The 17,713-nt window shown below is 32.9% G+C and overlaps 1 protein-coding gene across 3 annotated transcripts in view; it reads left to right on the top strand.

Annotated features, from left to right (window-relative positions):
* Positions 1 to 1,219: 1,219 nt before the first annotated feature.
* gdpd4a (glycerophosphodiester phosphodiesterase domain containing 4a) overlaps positions 1,220 to 17,713 on the top strand; it is a 37,340-nt gene continuing 20,846 nt past the window's right edge. For 2 of the 3 annotated variants that reach the window (XM_051134975.1, XM_051134973.1), the window contains exons 1-2: positions 7,677 to 7,803; positions 15,139 to 15,415. In XM_051134975.1, coding sequence (XP_050990932.1) covers positions 15,233 to 15,415 — 183 coding nt within the window. In that variant the 5' untranslated portion in view covers positions 7,677 to 7,803; positions 15,139 to 15,232. Of the gene's footprint in view, positions 1,461 to 7,676; positions 7,804 to 15,138; positions 15,416 to 17,713 lie in introns of those variants that run through there. The other variant, XM_051134974.1, reaches the window with a different exon arrangement.

Raw genomic sequence — 17,713 nt, 5'->3', positions numbered from 1 at the left:
GGTTGACAAGCGTTTACTGGAAAGTACTGGATGTGGAAACCACATATGCTGCTGCATATATTCCTCGAAATGAATCATAAGTAATGAAGAAAAATCCAAACACATCATCTGACTTTAATGGATTCAGTGAAGCAAGTTAATTCATGCTTGCTTGTTTTCTGCATTAAAAGCATCCAGGAAGCCATTCAAAACCTGAGACATCTGGGATTTTGGGAGTTCAGGAGAAAGCTCTTTTTATGAGAAGATAAGCTTCCAGACCTCAGATTATACCAGTAACAATTATTTCCGGAAATCTAGGATTTTGCTGAAAATGTACTCACCACAGGCCATCCAAGATGTAGATGAGTTTGTTTCTTCATAGGAACAGATTTGGAGAAATGTAGCATTGCATCACTTGCTCACCAATGTAAATGGGTGCCGTCAGATTGAGAGTCCAAACAGCTGATACAAACATCACAATCCACAAGTAATCCACACCACTCCAGTCCATCAGTTAACATCTTGTGAAGCCAAAAACTATTTGTAAGAAACAAATCCATCATTAAGATGTTTTTTTTAACTTCAAACCATTGCTTCTGGCCAAAATATGAGTCCATAATCCATAATAAGGCAACCCACATATTTGTTTAGAACTGTTTTGGCTTGTAAACAGTGCATGATCTGTGCAGATTTCTCTCCTGATTCAGACCAGACAACTTTTTCACCAGGGAATGCAATATTATGCATAGAGGACTATTTTAGTTTTTAGTTTTTGGCTTCTCAAGATGTTAACTGATGGACTGGAGTGGTGTGAATTACTTGTAGATTATTGTGATGTTTTTATCAGCTGTTTGGACTCTCATTCTGATGGCACCCATTCATTGCAAAGGATCCATTGGTGAGCATGTGATGCTACATTTCCCCAAATCTGATGAAGAAACAAACTCATCTACATATTGGATAGCTTCAGGGTGAGTATATTTTCAATGTTTACTTATTTATTAGTTTGTTTATTTATTTATTTATTGGGTGAACCATGAATAGGTAAACATAATGCATTATAAGTTATTGAAATATAATGCATTGAAATATATATTATAAGGCATCACAGTGACTTATGCGTGCATCAGAAACATAGGTACATGAATACCAGGGGGGTAATTAACACCAAAATCTTGTTTCTCGTTCTGCGCTATGAGAGCTGAATTACATAACACTGATCGATACCCTTGAGCTCACCGGAGTCCCTGCATCAGCAGCACTGCAGTCAGGCAGTCGCGACACTGCGGTAATGTGAAACCTTCAGCATGGACTCACAGCTTCACACGTCAGTACGGATGCATGTGTCTTCATCCGTCACAGGCGGCTTGTTGTGGTGCTGTTGCTGAGCACACTGTGTGCATGTACAGATGCGCTCACTGCAGCACAGACTGCCTTCACGCTGACACACCGCAGCATCACAGACACACGGATACACACAGGTGAGCCTTGCATGCTGTTTCATTTCAGAACTGCTGGATTACACTGTGTGTGAATGATGCATATGCAATGTTTGTTTGCACTTTGCTTTATACACGAGTGTTTATGTTGCATACGCAGTGTTATATTTAATTGCAATGTAAACAACTGTTTAATCATGAATAGTGGTTGCCTGTTTTAATTATATGGTATATTTTAACATGTTTTATGTTAATTGTGTGTTAATTAGTTTGCGCTTAATTAGGATTGTTTATCAGTGCAGATGTGCAATGTTGGCCTCACTTTATTTTGCAGTCTGTGTAATGTGTTTTTATCTGTTTTTATCTTGGTCATTTTATTCTTACTGTTTTTGTCTTAGATATCATAAGGATCTATGCATCAGGATTATATATATATATATATAATATATATTTAAAAGGATCTATGCATCATAAGGATGCATAGATCCTTTTAAATATATTATATATATACACATATATATATATAATCCTGATGCATCATAAGGATCTATGCATCAGGATTATATATATATATAATATATTTAAAATTAACATCAGCAAATTTACCTCAAACAAAGAGATTTTTATCAAAAATTGCCGAAATCTACAAAAAAAAAAAAAAAAAAAAAAAAAAAAAAAAAAAAATTAGTTTTCTTTTCTTTCATTTAATTTATTTTAATTGTAAAATAAACATCAGCAAATTAGCCCCAAACACTGAGAATTTGGGATCATCAGGACCATTTATTTATTTATTTTTTGTTTTGGTTTTGTTTTGTTTTATTTTTTAAATAATTATCAGCAAATTAGCCACAAACACTGAGAATTTGGGACCATTTATTTTATTTTATTTTATTTTATTTTATGTATTTTATTTATTTTATTTATTTTGTTATTTTATTTTATTTTATTTTTTAAATAAGCATCAGCAAATTAGTCGCAAACACTGAAAATTAGGGACCATCAGGACCATTTATTTTATTTTATTATTTTATTATTTTTATTATTTTTATTTAAATAAACATCAGCAAATTAGCTGCAAACCTGAGAATTTGGGTCCACTAGGACCTTTTATTTTATTTTATTTTATTTTATTTTATTTTATTTTATTTTGTGTATTTAATGTGTTTAAGTAGAGCTACTGCATATTATTATTGCTATAGTATATATGTCTCAAAATTTTTCTCATATTTTTTATTATGTAATGTCTTAAAAATGTTTTATTTATTTTTAAAATAAACATCAGCGAATTAGCTTCAAACACTGGGAATTTGGGACCATCGGGACCATTTATTTAATTTAATTTTATTTTATTATTTTAAGTAGAGCTTCTGCATATTGTTATTGCTATAGTGTGTGTGTGTGTGTGTGTGTGTGTGTGTATATATATATATCTTCTTGCCCCTGAAATACATTTTGAAATATATATTGATATATGAAGATTGAAACTAATTAATTTTAGTTTGTATTTAAAATATATTTTGGCCTCATTTTTTGCCATATGTGGTATGTTAATGAAAGAATGTGAAATGAATGTGCCCAAAAGCTAGGTTTTTATGAGGGTACAGTATGCGTCAGGATAACGGAATCTTTCTTTCCTCCAACTTTGTTTTGTGTGCTAAACTCCATCCGTCATGTCAGCAGCTGATGAGCGTAGGAGGGTTTTCATAAAGGAGGAATACACCAGTGCACTGCCTGTTCCCTCTGATTATTACTTCTCAAGGTTTCTCCATTCTTAGGGGAGAAACTATTGAGCTCAGAGTGACGCGCACAGCCATTCATCTTTCACCTGCACACTCACATATACAGCATTGTTGTGTGCTCTTTGATCGAATTATGATTCCCTGAGAGTCTGTGCATCATATTTGCATTGTATTCTATTTATCTATCTATAGCTTTACGTAGCATTGAGATTGAATATACAGTCCCCACGGTTTTAAACGCATACATGCATGCATGCTTAGGTAAAATGCACTCAGATGCACAAAATAATCTGCGTGTCTCTGATTCACTTGGCTGCAGTGAGGTGTTTTCCCTCCTCTTCAGTACATACATTGACCTGCAGGGGAACTCCTGAATGATGTAATGTGTGCAGTTACTTGTCATTGCACAGATGGTTTCTGTCGCGAGGGGCTTGCCGTGCATTAATTGCAGGGCGGCCCCAGTGGGGGCGTTTTAGCCACGCGGGGTTAAGTGGTACATTCAAGGGCATGGGATTGTGATCTATGCAGCTCTCGTGTTTCAGAGCTATGTGGGACTGCAGAGCTCTTCTAGTCTGATGCTTTTGCCACTGCGTTAACATGCAATTAAGTGAGCTCACACCCTACAATCTAGATCAATTTATGATCATTCATCGCTGTAACTGTCATATGAGCGCTACTGAATGCAACCATACACGTTGAGCTGTGCATCTATTTAGAAAGCGGAAAGTGGACGTTTCATTCTGAAATATACTGTAGCATACAGTCAGAATTTGTTGTTGCCTGACTGATTTAAAGAAATAGTTCACGTAAAAATCAACATTTGCTGAAAATAGACTCACCCTCAGGTCACCCGAGATGTAGGTGAGTTTGTTCCTTCATGTAAACTGATTTAGAGAAATGTATCTACTGCAGTGAATGGGTGCCGTCAGAATGAGAGTCCAAACAGCTGATAAAAACGTCACAATTATTTTATTTTAGTTTAGTTTAGTTTAGTTTAGTTTATTTGTTTTTAAAATAAGCATCAGCAAATTAGCCTCAAACACTGAGAATCTGGGACCATCAAGACCATTTACTTTATTTTATTATTTTTTTTTAATTTTGTGTATTTAATGTGCTTAAGTAGAGCTACTGCATATTGTTATTGTTATAGTATATATCTCAAAATATACCCCAAAAAAAAAAAAAAAAAAAAAAAATATATATATATATATATATATATATATAGTTTTATTTTATTTTATTTATTTTTATTTTATTATTATTATTTTTTTTTTATTTTTTTTTTTTATGTATTTATCATTAGCATCAGCAAATTAGCCTCAAAGACTGGAATTTGGGACCATCAAGACCATTTATAATTTAATTTAATTTAATTTAATTATTTTGTGTATTTAATGTAAGTAGAGCTACTGCATATTGTTATTGCATATTGTATACAAAAATATATAGTTTTATTTATTTTATTTTATTTATTTATTTATAATTTTTAATAAGCATCAGCAAATTAGCCTTGAAGACTGGGAATTTGGGACCATCAAGACCTTTTATTATCATTTTATTTTATTTATTTATTTATTTATTTATTTATTTATTTATTTTATATTTAATGTGTTTAAGTAGAGCTACTGCGTATTGTTATTGCTATAGTGTACGTATATATATATATATATATATATATATATATATACATACACACACACACACACACATATATACATATATATGCAGTCTGTTGTCTGTAATACATTTTTTGCTATGGACAAAAAATGTATTTGTTGAACATATTACACATTCAAATAAAAAATAAATAATGCATAAAGCCTAAATATTTGTTTTTAATTGTTTTGGACTGTTTTGGCTTGTAAACAGTACTTGATTTGTGCATATTTCTCTCCTTTTCACTTTTCACTGAAGAAAGCAATGTACTCATATTTTATCCAGAAACAACATTTTGAAGTTAAAAACGTCTTATGATGGATTTGTTTCATACAAACACAAACCTTTTGGCTTCACAAAATGTTAATTGATGGACTGGAGTGGCGTGGATTACTTGTGATGTTTTTATCACTTATTTGGACTCGCATTCTGACGGCACCCATTCACTGCAGAGGATCTATTGGTGAGCAAATGATGCAATGCTACATTTCTCCAAATCTGTTCCTATAAAGAAACAAACTCATCTACATCTTGGATGGACTTAAGTTGAGTACGTTTTCAGAAAATGTTTATTTTTGAGTGAACTATTCCTTTAAGAAGCATCATTTTATTCCATTGCACTAAATCTAATTTTCACCATTTATTTCCCATCATATATTCCACAATAAATCACAGATTTCTAAATCACTATGGATGCAAATTTATCAAATGGGAATTGAGGTCTGCGTTCAAAGCCATCAAATCCATGTCAAAACAGAAGATGTAAACAGGCAGATGAGGAGGCTCGCGACGAGCGCACTGCAGTCTTACATGCAGATTACAGAGCAAATAGAGAGAAATGAAAGTTTCTGCGTCACAGCTGAGCTACGTCATAAACAAATTATGAATTCAAGCCGCTGGATGTGAGGGAGAGGTAGAGCTCGGGAGTTTTTCACAAGGAAAGGTGCACACAGGGTTTATAGAAATGACTCACTGGGTCTGTAATTATTCAGCCTCTCACGACTGAGCCTGCTTTTCTCGAAAATAACATCAGTTTCCTTCAGGATTGACCCACTAGAGAATGAAATGCAAATGTCCTGCTTAAAAGTACCAATGTGACCCATATGCAGCTTTATCTTTATTTAAAGGGTCCAAGCGGTAAAGCTGGAAGTTTGTTTTCGTCTTAGTCATTTTAGTCTTAGCCCTAAAAGTGTCATAGATTGAGATTTCTGTTTTCAGATACCATTTTAAATTTAATTTAATTTAATTTAATTTAATTTAATTTAATTGTTTTTTTTTATATTTGTATTTTTACTTTTATTTTTAGTTTATTTTATTTTAGTTATTTTTTTTTATTTTAGTTTTATTTCAATTTAGTTTTCAACAATCAAATTATCACTTTTTTTAAAATTCAGTATTGAAATTTTTATTTTATTTTATTTTATTTTATTTTATTTTACGAAAGTTGAAAAAATTGATCTTTGGACTGTTGAATACTAAATTCTAGTTGTTTTCTGAGTAAAAAAAAATTAAATTAAATTAAATTAAATTAAATTACTGAATTTTAAAAAAGTGATGATTTGATTGTTGAAAACTACATTATTGTTTTCTGAGCAAAAATAAAAATATAAATACTGAATTTTAAAAAAGTGATGATTTGATTTTTACTTTTATTTCTTTATTCTTTATTTTTTTATTTTATTTTATTTTATTTTAGGTTAGTTTAGTCTTGCTCTGAATTTGGATTCAACAATCAAATCATTACTTTTTTTAAAATTCAGTATTTAAGATTTAATTTTTTAATTTAATTTCAATTTTATTCATTTTATATTTTATCTTATTTTATTATAGATTTTTATTTTTACTTTTAATTAATTAATTAATTAATTTTTATTTTATTTTGGTTTGGTTTAATTAAATTAAATTAAATTTTTTTTTTGCTCAGAAAACAACTAGAATTTAGTATTCAACAATCGAATGGTCACGTTTTTTACTCTGGAATATTTTTGAACTTAAAATAAAATAATATAAAATAAAATAAATAAGAAACTTCGCTTGTTTAAAGAATTCTGATTGCTGAAATCATTTTGCAGATACAAACCAATTACATTTAACAAACAGTTCCCATATGGACAAGCTGTCTGCTCTGAATTCCAAGAAAAACAAGTGATACACAAAAGCAATGATATGTTTTACCTAAAAGCTGTCATCTTGAATGTGTACTAAAATATTTATGTGAGAGCAGCAGTGATCAGTATCATGAGCATCTTACTAATGTAACTTACACACTCACCATCTGTTGCTCTGAACGCAGATGAAACGCCTCAGTCATTCTGCACAATTCATGATTCTGATACAATATGACTCAATGGGTCAATGGGTGCTAAATATATATTCTTATTTATATTTAATGCATACCATGAGATTTTAAGTCAGAAGTCCAGTTGTTTTAGTTGATTTCAAACATAGGTCTAAATTCTGTCCTACAAAATAAAATTTGCACAAATAAATAATACTGAGAAATATTCCATGGAACCTGAAGTAAAAAACGGTATTAAAGTAAACAGTATATAACAGTATATAAGTTTTGCTGAAATTTATTACTTTTATTTGTGGATTCAGTTTGCATTCAAATTAAAAATATATACATTTCAGTGCATACAGTATGTGGAAAAATTGTTAAATGTAAATCTTTAATCTAACTTTTAAATGCAAATATTAAATCCAAATATTTTTAAACCTTAAAATTACAGGTCAGAGAGAGAGAGAGAGAGAGAGAGAGAGAGAGAGAGAGAGAGAGAGAGAGAGAGAGAGAGAGAGAGAGAGAGAGAGAGAGAGAGAGAGAGAGAGAGAGATGGGGTGGGTGGAGTTATTGTGTGTTGGGAGTAACAGGTGTTCAGTAGCAGCTGCTGTTCACAAACACAGAAACACTGATCGATACGGAGCTGCTCTGATCTTCCGATACAGCAGATGATCAATAATATCCGGAAATATTAACCACTGAACGATAGGTGAGTGAAACATTATTGCGCCATTCTCTGTTATTTTTACATTGGCGACGCGGCGTGACCGATGAACCTGGTACTTGAACTCATGATGTTTTGTGTCAGTCATCAGGTGTTTATTGTCGAAGTAAATACACGACAGTGTCATTGAATAGACCAGTTACAATGTTTAGACGCTTCTGGAAATAGAGAAAACAAAAGTGATTGTCTGTTTAGTTTAGTCTGTTGGAAGCTTCGCTCCTGCAGAGGAAACTAAAATGAAATTTCAGTCTAGTGGATGTTAGATTAGACACTAACAAGAAGTACTATATATATAAAATGTAACATGGCAATACCCTCCTTTTTGAGCCTTAATAATACTGAGCCTTAATAAATATTGTGCTATAAATATGGCAGTTATCCTATTCAGTGCTATAAGTACCACACTTTTAACATCTGTTACTATAACTGGTTTTTATATTCCATTTTCACAGAACATTTTCTTGTCTAAGCAGACAGAATGAGAGATCTCTGTCATATGTTTGTGTTGTTTTAATTTGGTTCACCACAAGAGGTTTGATGTGCGGCTGGTAAGAGGATTGTCTGTTTTTGTTCGTGGTCAAGCAGGTCATTTCCTTCTTTATACAGATATAGTTAAGTGCTGGTGTGTGTGTGTGTGTGTGTGTGTGTGACAGAGAGAGATCAGGTTAATAGAATTAATAGGATTTATTTCCTTCTATTCTTTTTTTGCCAAGTTAACTAAGGCGAGCATGACTATTACTGGTGCTCATACTCGGGGTTAGTGATTTGAATACACCTGTAATTGGACCTGCACTAAATGATACCTCAAACCATGTACCACTGTCACCACCTAGCAACAACCCAAAACACCCTAGTAGCCACCTACTGTAGCAACATCTCAAAACACCATAGCAACCACCTAGCAACAAACCAAACCACCCTAGCAACTACCAACTGTGGCACCAACAATCCAAAACACCCTAGTAACCACCTACTGTAGCAACATTCTAAAATACCATAGCAACCACCTAGCAACAACCCAAAACACCCTAGTAACCACCAACTGTAGCAACAACACCCTAGTGGCCACCTACTGTAGCAACAACACCCTAGTAGCCACCTACTGTAGCAACATCTCAAAACACCATAGCAACCACCTAGCAACAAACCAAACCACCCTAGCAACTACCAACTGTAGCACCAACAATCCAAAACACCCTAGTAACCACCTACTGTAGCAACATTCTAAAATACCATAGCCACCACCTAGCAACAACCCAAAACACCCTAGTAACCACCTACTGTAGCAACATTCTAAAATACCATAGCAACCACCTAGCAACAACCCAAAACACCCTAGTAACCACCAACTGTAGCAACAACACCCTAGTAGCCACCTACTGTAGCAACATCTCAAAACACCATAGCAACCACCTAGCAACAAACCAAACCACCCTAGCAACTACCAACTGTAGCACCAACAATCCAAAACACCCTAGTAACCACCTACTGTAGCAACATCCCAAAACACCATAGCAACCACCTAGCAACAACCCAAAGCACCCTAGCAACTACCAACTGTAGCAACAACACAAAACACCCTAGTAACCACCCAACAACAATCCCTAGTATCCACTTAGGCTAGCCTGCACCTAGCAACAGCCCTAAACATCCTACCAACCACCTACTGTAGCAACAATTCAAAGTACCCTAGCAACCACCCAATAACAATTCCTAGCAACCACCTAGCAGCAACTCAAAACACCATAGCAACCTCACAGCAACAACCCAAAGCACCCTAGCAACCACCAACTGTAGCAACAACCCAAATCAAGCTAGTAACCACCTAGGCTAGCATCCACCTAGCAAAAACCAAAAACACCCTAGCAACCATCTACTATAATAACAACCCAAAACACCATAGCAACCACCTAGCAACAGCTCAAAGTACTCTAGCGACATCTATTCTAGCAAGAACCCAAAACATTCTAGTAACCACCTAGCAACAACCCTAGCTACCACCTACTGTAGTAACAACTCAAAACACCCTAGCAACCACCTAGCAACAGCCCAGTACACCCTAGTAACTACTTAGCAACAATTCCTTGTAACCACCTACACTAGCATTCACCTAGCAACAGCCCAAAGTACCCTAGCAACCACCTACTGTAGCAACAACATGAGACACCCAAACAACCACCTACCAACAGCCCAAAGTACCCTAGCAACCACCTACTGTAGAAACAACTCAAAAACCGTAGTAGCCACCCAGCAACAATCCCTAGTAACCACCTAGGCCAGCATCCACCTAGTCACAACCCCGAACATTCTAGTAATCACCTAGCAACAACCCAAAGCACCCTAGCAACCACCTACTGTAGCAACAACCTGAAACACTCTCATAACAACCTAGCAACAACCCAAAACATCATAGTAATCATGTAACAACCAAAAACACTGTAGTAGCTGCTTGGTAACAACCCATAATATCCTTGTAATCACCCAACAGCAACCCAACACACCCTAGCAACTACCTTGCAACAGCCTAAACACCCCAGCAACCACCTAGCAATGTACATAAATCTTAATATTAGCAAACTTTATAGCATTTGGCAATGCTTTCCTTCAGCATCTGGCCAGTAAAGCATTTTATTGAACTGAATGTGGAGCAAGAGACAGAGTGCATGGAGTGATTGAGGGCAAGAATGAACAATAGTCCTGCTGCCGCTAACGACGGCCATTATTAGTGTGCATTGTTTATTTATGTCTAAACAAAGCGTTGTGCCTCGGCGAGCGTGAAGCACAGCCTCTCTCTGCTTCTGTGGCGCGTGAGAAAGCTTTTACTCTCTTTAATTAGACGCCACAACTCAATCTCCCGCAGTCATTCGATATTAAACACTTGCGGCCTCATGCACAAAAACCAATAGCATTTCCATTACAACAGAGGCTCTGGTTAATGTGTGTGTTGTATTACTTCAGTAGTGGATATGGGAGCGAGATCTGTTGGACTGTTGGCCTGAAGTTGTGAAATCAGCAGCGTTGTTTTATTGCATTATAGCACTTTTACTGTGTCAGATAGGCAAAGAAAATGTTTTACTGTGCTATCATGGCATATTTCTAAGTCAAAGGGCTTGACAAAGGTGATATTGTTAAGTGAACACTTTCAAAAGAATTTTTCAGGGAGCTGTATAGTTTATCTGTGAAACTCATTGTAATAAGGAAATTGGTCTTATGTGAGGGTCACAGTTAAGTTGATGTGATCTTCCATTAGCTAATGAGAAGACAGGAGTGGCTAATCTAAACACTGTTTAACCGCATGATAATCTGTAAGTCTTTGTGTTCAATTCCAGAAAATTGCAATAGGCTACGCCCATGAAAAAGTGCAGATAACAAGCTTAACAGTGTGTTCTGTGTCAAAGGTTTTAGTATATAGTGCATAAAGAATATTACATTTAAAATTATATTATATTTATATATATATATATATATTTTTAAATAGAATGTCTTTGTAAATTTGTTCGGTAGACTAAAACAATCTTACAGATATTTTTTGTAGTAAATACACACAAATATATACAATAATTTATATATATACATATTTTTTGTTAGTGATATATATATATATATATATATAATTAAAAAAAAAAAAAATATAAAAAAAAAAAAAATATATATATATATATATATATATATATATATTCATTTTTAAATGCAGTAATTCTACATTTATTACATATATATATATATTACATATTACATTTAAAATGATATAATATTAATATTTTAAAATTTTAAAATTACGTTATATTTTGAAAAATTTTTCAGTACACTAAAATCTCATTAAATACACACACAAATATATACAATAATTTATATATATATATATATATATATATATATACATACACACACATATTTTAGTGTGTGTGTATATATATATATATATATATATATATATATACATACATACTTGTTTTAATATAGAAAAAAAGTATATAAATATTTAAAAACATTAAAAACATTAGGAATAAATTACAAATTTTGTATTAAATACATATAATATAATATAATATAATATAATATAATATATAATTACTTTTATATACATGATTTTAGTTTTTATTTCATATAAAATATTAGATTTATAGTTGGTTTACAGTAAAACAAAAGTATGTATAGATATACTTTTGTTTTACTGTAGAAAAAAATAATAAATAAAGTATATTAAATATTTAAAAACATTAAAAACATTAGGAATAAAATTTTATATTAAATACACACATAATATAATATTTAATTACTATTGTATACATACATAATTTTAGTGTTTTTATTTCTTATATATATATTAGCTTTTACTTTTTTACTAATTTTATTTTTAATTTAATTTAATTTTTGCCGTAGCCTGTAATTGTGCTTTCAGATATGTATCCATTCACAGACTGCTGTTTAATTTAATCAATGGGTGTTGGTTGGCAAGATCTATCAGTCAAACAGCAGTGTTTTAATAATGTTACGTCATATTTTTCCATCTAAGGGCAGATTTGATTTCATTCAGCGTGTTACATCTTTGGCTTTTATTCAGTGTGTTTTGTTGTGCAACCACCACACAAAACCCAATTTCCTCTGTTATCTCATCTATATTGTGGATACCTTACAACATCATATTTTTACCATTCAGGAAATGATGCCTGACGTGCATAAAAGTGAATGACTAGGAATCTTTTATTCCTTAATAAGATGTGATGCAACAAGTAATTTGTCCTTGTAAGAAATACGTATTTTCTTGATGATCTATAAACACGTTTTGTTATGCAATATGCATGTTGTGCATATTGAAATAAGCATGTGGAATATATTGTGCTCATGCAATATTGCATCTCAGCTAAATTGCATCAACAAATTTCACTTTCCAACTTTTTTTCAGACTTTTGCAGTAAAACTGATAACAAATGTCTCTTTTTAGTTTAATAGAGCAACTCTGCCAGATTTCAGACAGGCAAAAGATATATAGTTGCATTAAGGATGTCGAGTGAAGCAATAAACGAGCTAATGCAACGCTTCCCGCCTCAGCTACACATCCTGATGGGATGCTTTCACTCAAGGACGGCCGTTGCCATGACAACAGCCGGACAGGGCGGGGCTTAAGTGCAGGTATTCTCATTAGAGCCGTCCTCGACATCAAACTACGACGCAAACCCGAGACCTCAAGGATGTCTCTTGCTCCGCTGATCATTAAACCTGAAGGCCACAGACAGATGTTCAGACGATTTTTGTACAATGAAGCCACCACGATATCCCAGTGGCGCGAAACACGCTGTTCTCATTACTGATCGCCTCTCCTAAAGTGAACACATGACACTGTCACTGTGTGCTCGTGAATGAGGCCGGTCAAACCGCACACTGCTTTCTAAAAGGTTAAGATGTCAAATGAAAACAAGGTCAAGATGCTGTTCAGACTCAGGTTTGGTAACTGGAGTTTGTCAGCGTCTATCTGACTTGTCACAAGCGAACTTGAGCAGTGAGCGTTCTGGATAACATCGCTCCTGTTTTTACTGTAATCCACTGCTTTAATATCTGCTAACCGGTTTAGCTGCTCTACGAGGGGAAGCTCTGATGTGTCCGTCTGGAGATCAGTGACGGATGAGACAGTATTCTGAGCAGAATTCCCCTCACAGATCCTCTATCAGACCACGCAAGTCTGTCTGGGACAAAGATGATAAACAGTCTGGTCTGTATTTGTGAGTCAAATGTGCCGCTTCTGAATAAGAAATGCAAATGGACGAGCAACAGTAAATGGATGAATAGCTTTATTATTTATTATAGCTATATTATAGCTATATTATTAAAGGTTAGAGATTGGTGGGATTTTTCAGTGTTTAAAAATTTTGAAAATACACTAAAAACATTTCTGATTTTTATTATTTATTGTTTACAGTATGTTTTTTTTTTTTTAATTGTTCGTTCAGTTGTTTAGGATTTCGCATTGTACACTACTGCTCAAAGGTTTGAGATCGATGAGATTTTTCAGTGTTTTTGAAAATGTCTCTTATGCCTGTCTAAGGCTGCATTTATTTGATTAAAAATCCAGTAAAATCAGTAAAAATGTGAAATATTTTTACAGTTTGAAAGAGAGGTTTTCTATGTGAATATATTTTAAAATGTAATTTATTTCTGTGATCAAAGCTGAATTTTCAGCATTATTGCTCCCAGTCTTCAGTGTCACATGATCCTTCAGAAATCAATCTAATATGCTGATTTTCTGCTCAAGAAACATTTCTGATTTTTATTATTTACTGTTTACATTGTTTTTTACTTGAAATTGTTATTTCTGGGTTATATTGTTCAAAATTTCACATTGTGCATTACCGCCCAAAGGTCATTGGTGAGGATTTTTTTTTTTAAAGTGTCTTATGCTTGTTCAAGCTAATTAAAAATACAGTAAAATATAGTAATATTGTGAAATATTTTTTACAGTTTAAAAGAACTGATTTCTATGTGAATATACTGTAAAATGTAATTTATAATTTTCAGCATCATTACTACACATTGCAATATGCTGATCATGAAACATTTCTGATTATAATCAATGTTGAAAACAGTTGTTTTGCTTCATTATTTTGTGGAAACTGTGATGCAGTGGTATTTTTAATGATTTTTTGATAAATAAAGAGTTAAGAAGAACAGCATTTATTTAAAATAGAAATCTGTTGTAACATTGTAAATGTCTGCCACTTTAAATCAAATTAATGCATCCTTGCTGAATAAAATATTTAATTACAAAAAACTTAAACAGTACCGTATGTAAACCCCATATTGCTATGCTTTTTCCATATTTACAATATATATAACACTGATGAGACAAGTAGCTTACATAAAGCGCACATTTTAATAACTGCTTGTCTATTTGTTTCTGTAACTATACAAACCTAATTAATGTTTAATGAGGGAAGCATTGTTTAGTTTCTAATTGGTTAACATCATGCATAATGTTAACAACATTATAGCACCAGCAATAACCCAGCTTCATCGTGTGTAAACGGCCTCCATCTGTGATTTGAGGGGCCCATGGGAGGCCCCTATAGGATTGCAGTTTATTTATGTCAAGCATGTTGTTTGTTAAGATTTCTGAAGGCTCTTTTGTAAACAGGCCTCTTTCTGTCAAGAAACACGATGCGGTCGATGTGACCTGTGGCTGGAGGAATTCCCAAAATAATTGTTTAGACTGATCATTTTTCTCTCGCTGTAGCTTGATACGTCACTCCATAGAGTTCAGTATAATAGGAGAAGGACTCTTCCCCAGCAGGCATTAACACAACCTCTTTCTCTTTGTCTTGGCAGATCTCCTCCTTCAGCTCCGGTCCTGATCCGCCTTCCTCCGGTTCCTGTCCATCCGTCTGCTCCGGGCTGCTCCATGCAGGGGAGCGGCTGATCCATGGGCCGCTCTCCGGTGAGCCTGTCCAGACTGAAGCTGGGGAAGCTAAAGGTGGTGCGGCGGCAGCTGCTGCAGCGCTATGAGCACCAGCCGTTTGTCTCCTGTCTGGCCGGCCTGTACGGCTGCCAGTGGAGACGCTACCAGCGCGCAAAAGCCCAGCCGGGGGAATGCTGCTGTAGTCGGGTGAGAAAACATGATTATTATGGTGCTTGCAATCATTCTGAACTGAATGCAGCTGCAGTGGTTTTCATGCAAGTTTTGTTCTAAAACATAGCATGTTTAGGCATCATAACACAGCATGCTTCTGGCTCAGGATGCTCAAAAATATGGACGCCAACATGCTTTATAAAATTCCTTATTTTGATTACAGTTCTAGAAATCCCAGTGTGCATTGCAACGAATTTAGTAAAACTATAATATTTTCATACAATAATAAATAGTATGTAAATAACAAAATAAAGTCAAATTAGGAAAAAAGAATATCTTCCATAAAATTTTTGGGCTTATTATACATTTTAAAAAATATATAAAATATATTAAAATATGTGTATTACACTGTGATTAAAAACGTTTTTAATGTAATTAAAACTAGAGTAAAATTTCATGCATTCACTGTAGTGAAATGTTTTTTAAAAATGTTGTGAGCTCCTGTGACTAATTAATTGTATAATTGCGTTACTTGATTGTTTTGATGTATAAGGCATAGATAAACATTCAAAAACAATGTACTTTTAAAAAAATATTTTTTTATTTTTTTTGTCAGAATTAATTTCCATTTTATTTGAATATAAAATTAAAACAAGAAGTCCATGCATTCACTGTATTTATTTTTCTTACGTCTAATAAAATGAATGAAAAATACACAAAGAACTTTTAGACTGTGTTTCTGATTATATAAAGCAGTAATTAATGTCATGAGTATAAACTTGAAAAATCATGAGTGTTTTGATTTAAAGGTCAGAAGCTAGTGCTTATATGAATAAAAAAAATCACAAACATGACACTTGTAAATTAAATAATGTTGTATATACTGATTTATTCGTTAATGTGTAATATGGTTTGTTTGGGGTTTTTTTTAAACAAATTCTGAGCTCTAAAAGATTTTCAGAATTTTTTACAAATCTTTTGGTTTAGACCATCTACAAATGTTAAATCTTAAAATAAAATGTTAAGGTTACCACTGCATTTTTCTGAAAAAAAAAAAAATAAATAAATAAAATAAAATAATAATAATAATAATTTTTTTTAAAGCTCATTATAAAAGAAATTCATTATTGTTTATTTAATTCTAACATATAAGTTCTTGTTAAAAATGAACCAAAATGAAAAATTATTTGCTAATAATTTCTGCATTTTATTAAAAAATTAGATTATCACTATTAATTTCCATTTCCAAAATATTTTAATTAACAAAAATTACAGTTAACGCATGACAACAATATTTTATTTATTTATTTATTTATTTATTTATTTATTTATTTATTTATTTATATATATGTATTTATTTATAATATTGTTGTCATGCATTCACTGTAATTTGTTTAAAAATATTTTAAAACATATTCTGAAAGTTTTAATTGTGTTTTTGAGGCTTATATATTTCAGTTGGTTTAAGGGTTTATATTGTAAACTAAAACTACTAAAATCCTGTAAGAAGCTGAAACAAAAAATAAATATTACATAACTTAAACACTTATTTATTTATTAAATTATTTATTTATTTATTTATTTATACTATATATATTTTTCTTCAGAATATCAGGATTTTTTTTCTGTCCACATTCAATTTGATTATATTTGAATGTATTGTATAAAATAAAAAATGCTGTATTTTCCTTTTATTGAAAGTAAAATGACATGCGTTCAGCTAGTTTTTGTCAAAAACTTTTTTTTTTTTTTTTTTTTTTTTTTTGTCTTTGTCATTTTTCCTTGCACTTTTGACCTGTTATATTTTATTAATCTAGCAAAAAATCACCACATAGTTCTAAATAGACATTTTCTATTTATGCATGTTAGCAAATGCTTTTATCGGAAGCAACTTTAATTCCATTCAGAGCATGCATTTAATTTCATGCATTCCCTGAGAAACAAGCCCATGACCTTGGCTATCTGTTCTCATGCTGCCTTGAATACACTAAAATTTAAGTAAATGCAAATGTAATGATAATTCAGTGTTGATTTAACACCATTGCAGCAAGATGAATAAACCCAGTACACCACATGTATAAAGTACCAACATATTGTTGTCTCTCAAAGGGCTTGTTTTGTCTAAATCTGTGAATATTTTCCCCTGAGCCAGAATATCTGCAGAAGCCACTCACGCTGCTCAATAGAAAGCACTTATCAGAGCACTTTTCCTGTATGGGCTGATGAGTTTTCTTTAACGCGGCGAGCGCAGCTCTTCATCTGCTGATGGGCTGCTTTCTAAATCGAGCTGTTTTCAGTCCTGATAAACAAGCTCCCCTCGAAGTCGCGCACAGA

Source organism: Labeo rohita, chromosome 18, assembly GCF_022985175.1.
Source record: "Labeo rohita strain BAU-BD-2019 chromosome 18, IGBB_LRoh.1.0, whole genome shotgun sequence".
In the NCBI taxonomy this organism is placed as follows: domain Eukaryota; kingdom Metazoa; phylum Chordata; class Actinopteri; order Cypriniformes; family Cyprinidae; genus Labeo; species Labeo rohita.
The sequence above is the reverse complement of the archived record's forward strand: the minus strand, read 5'-3'. Positions and strand labels throughout refer to the sequence as shown.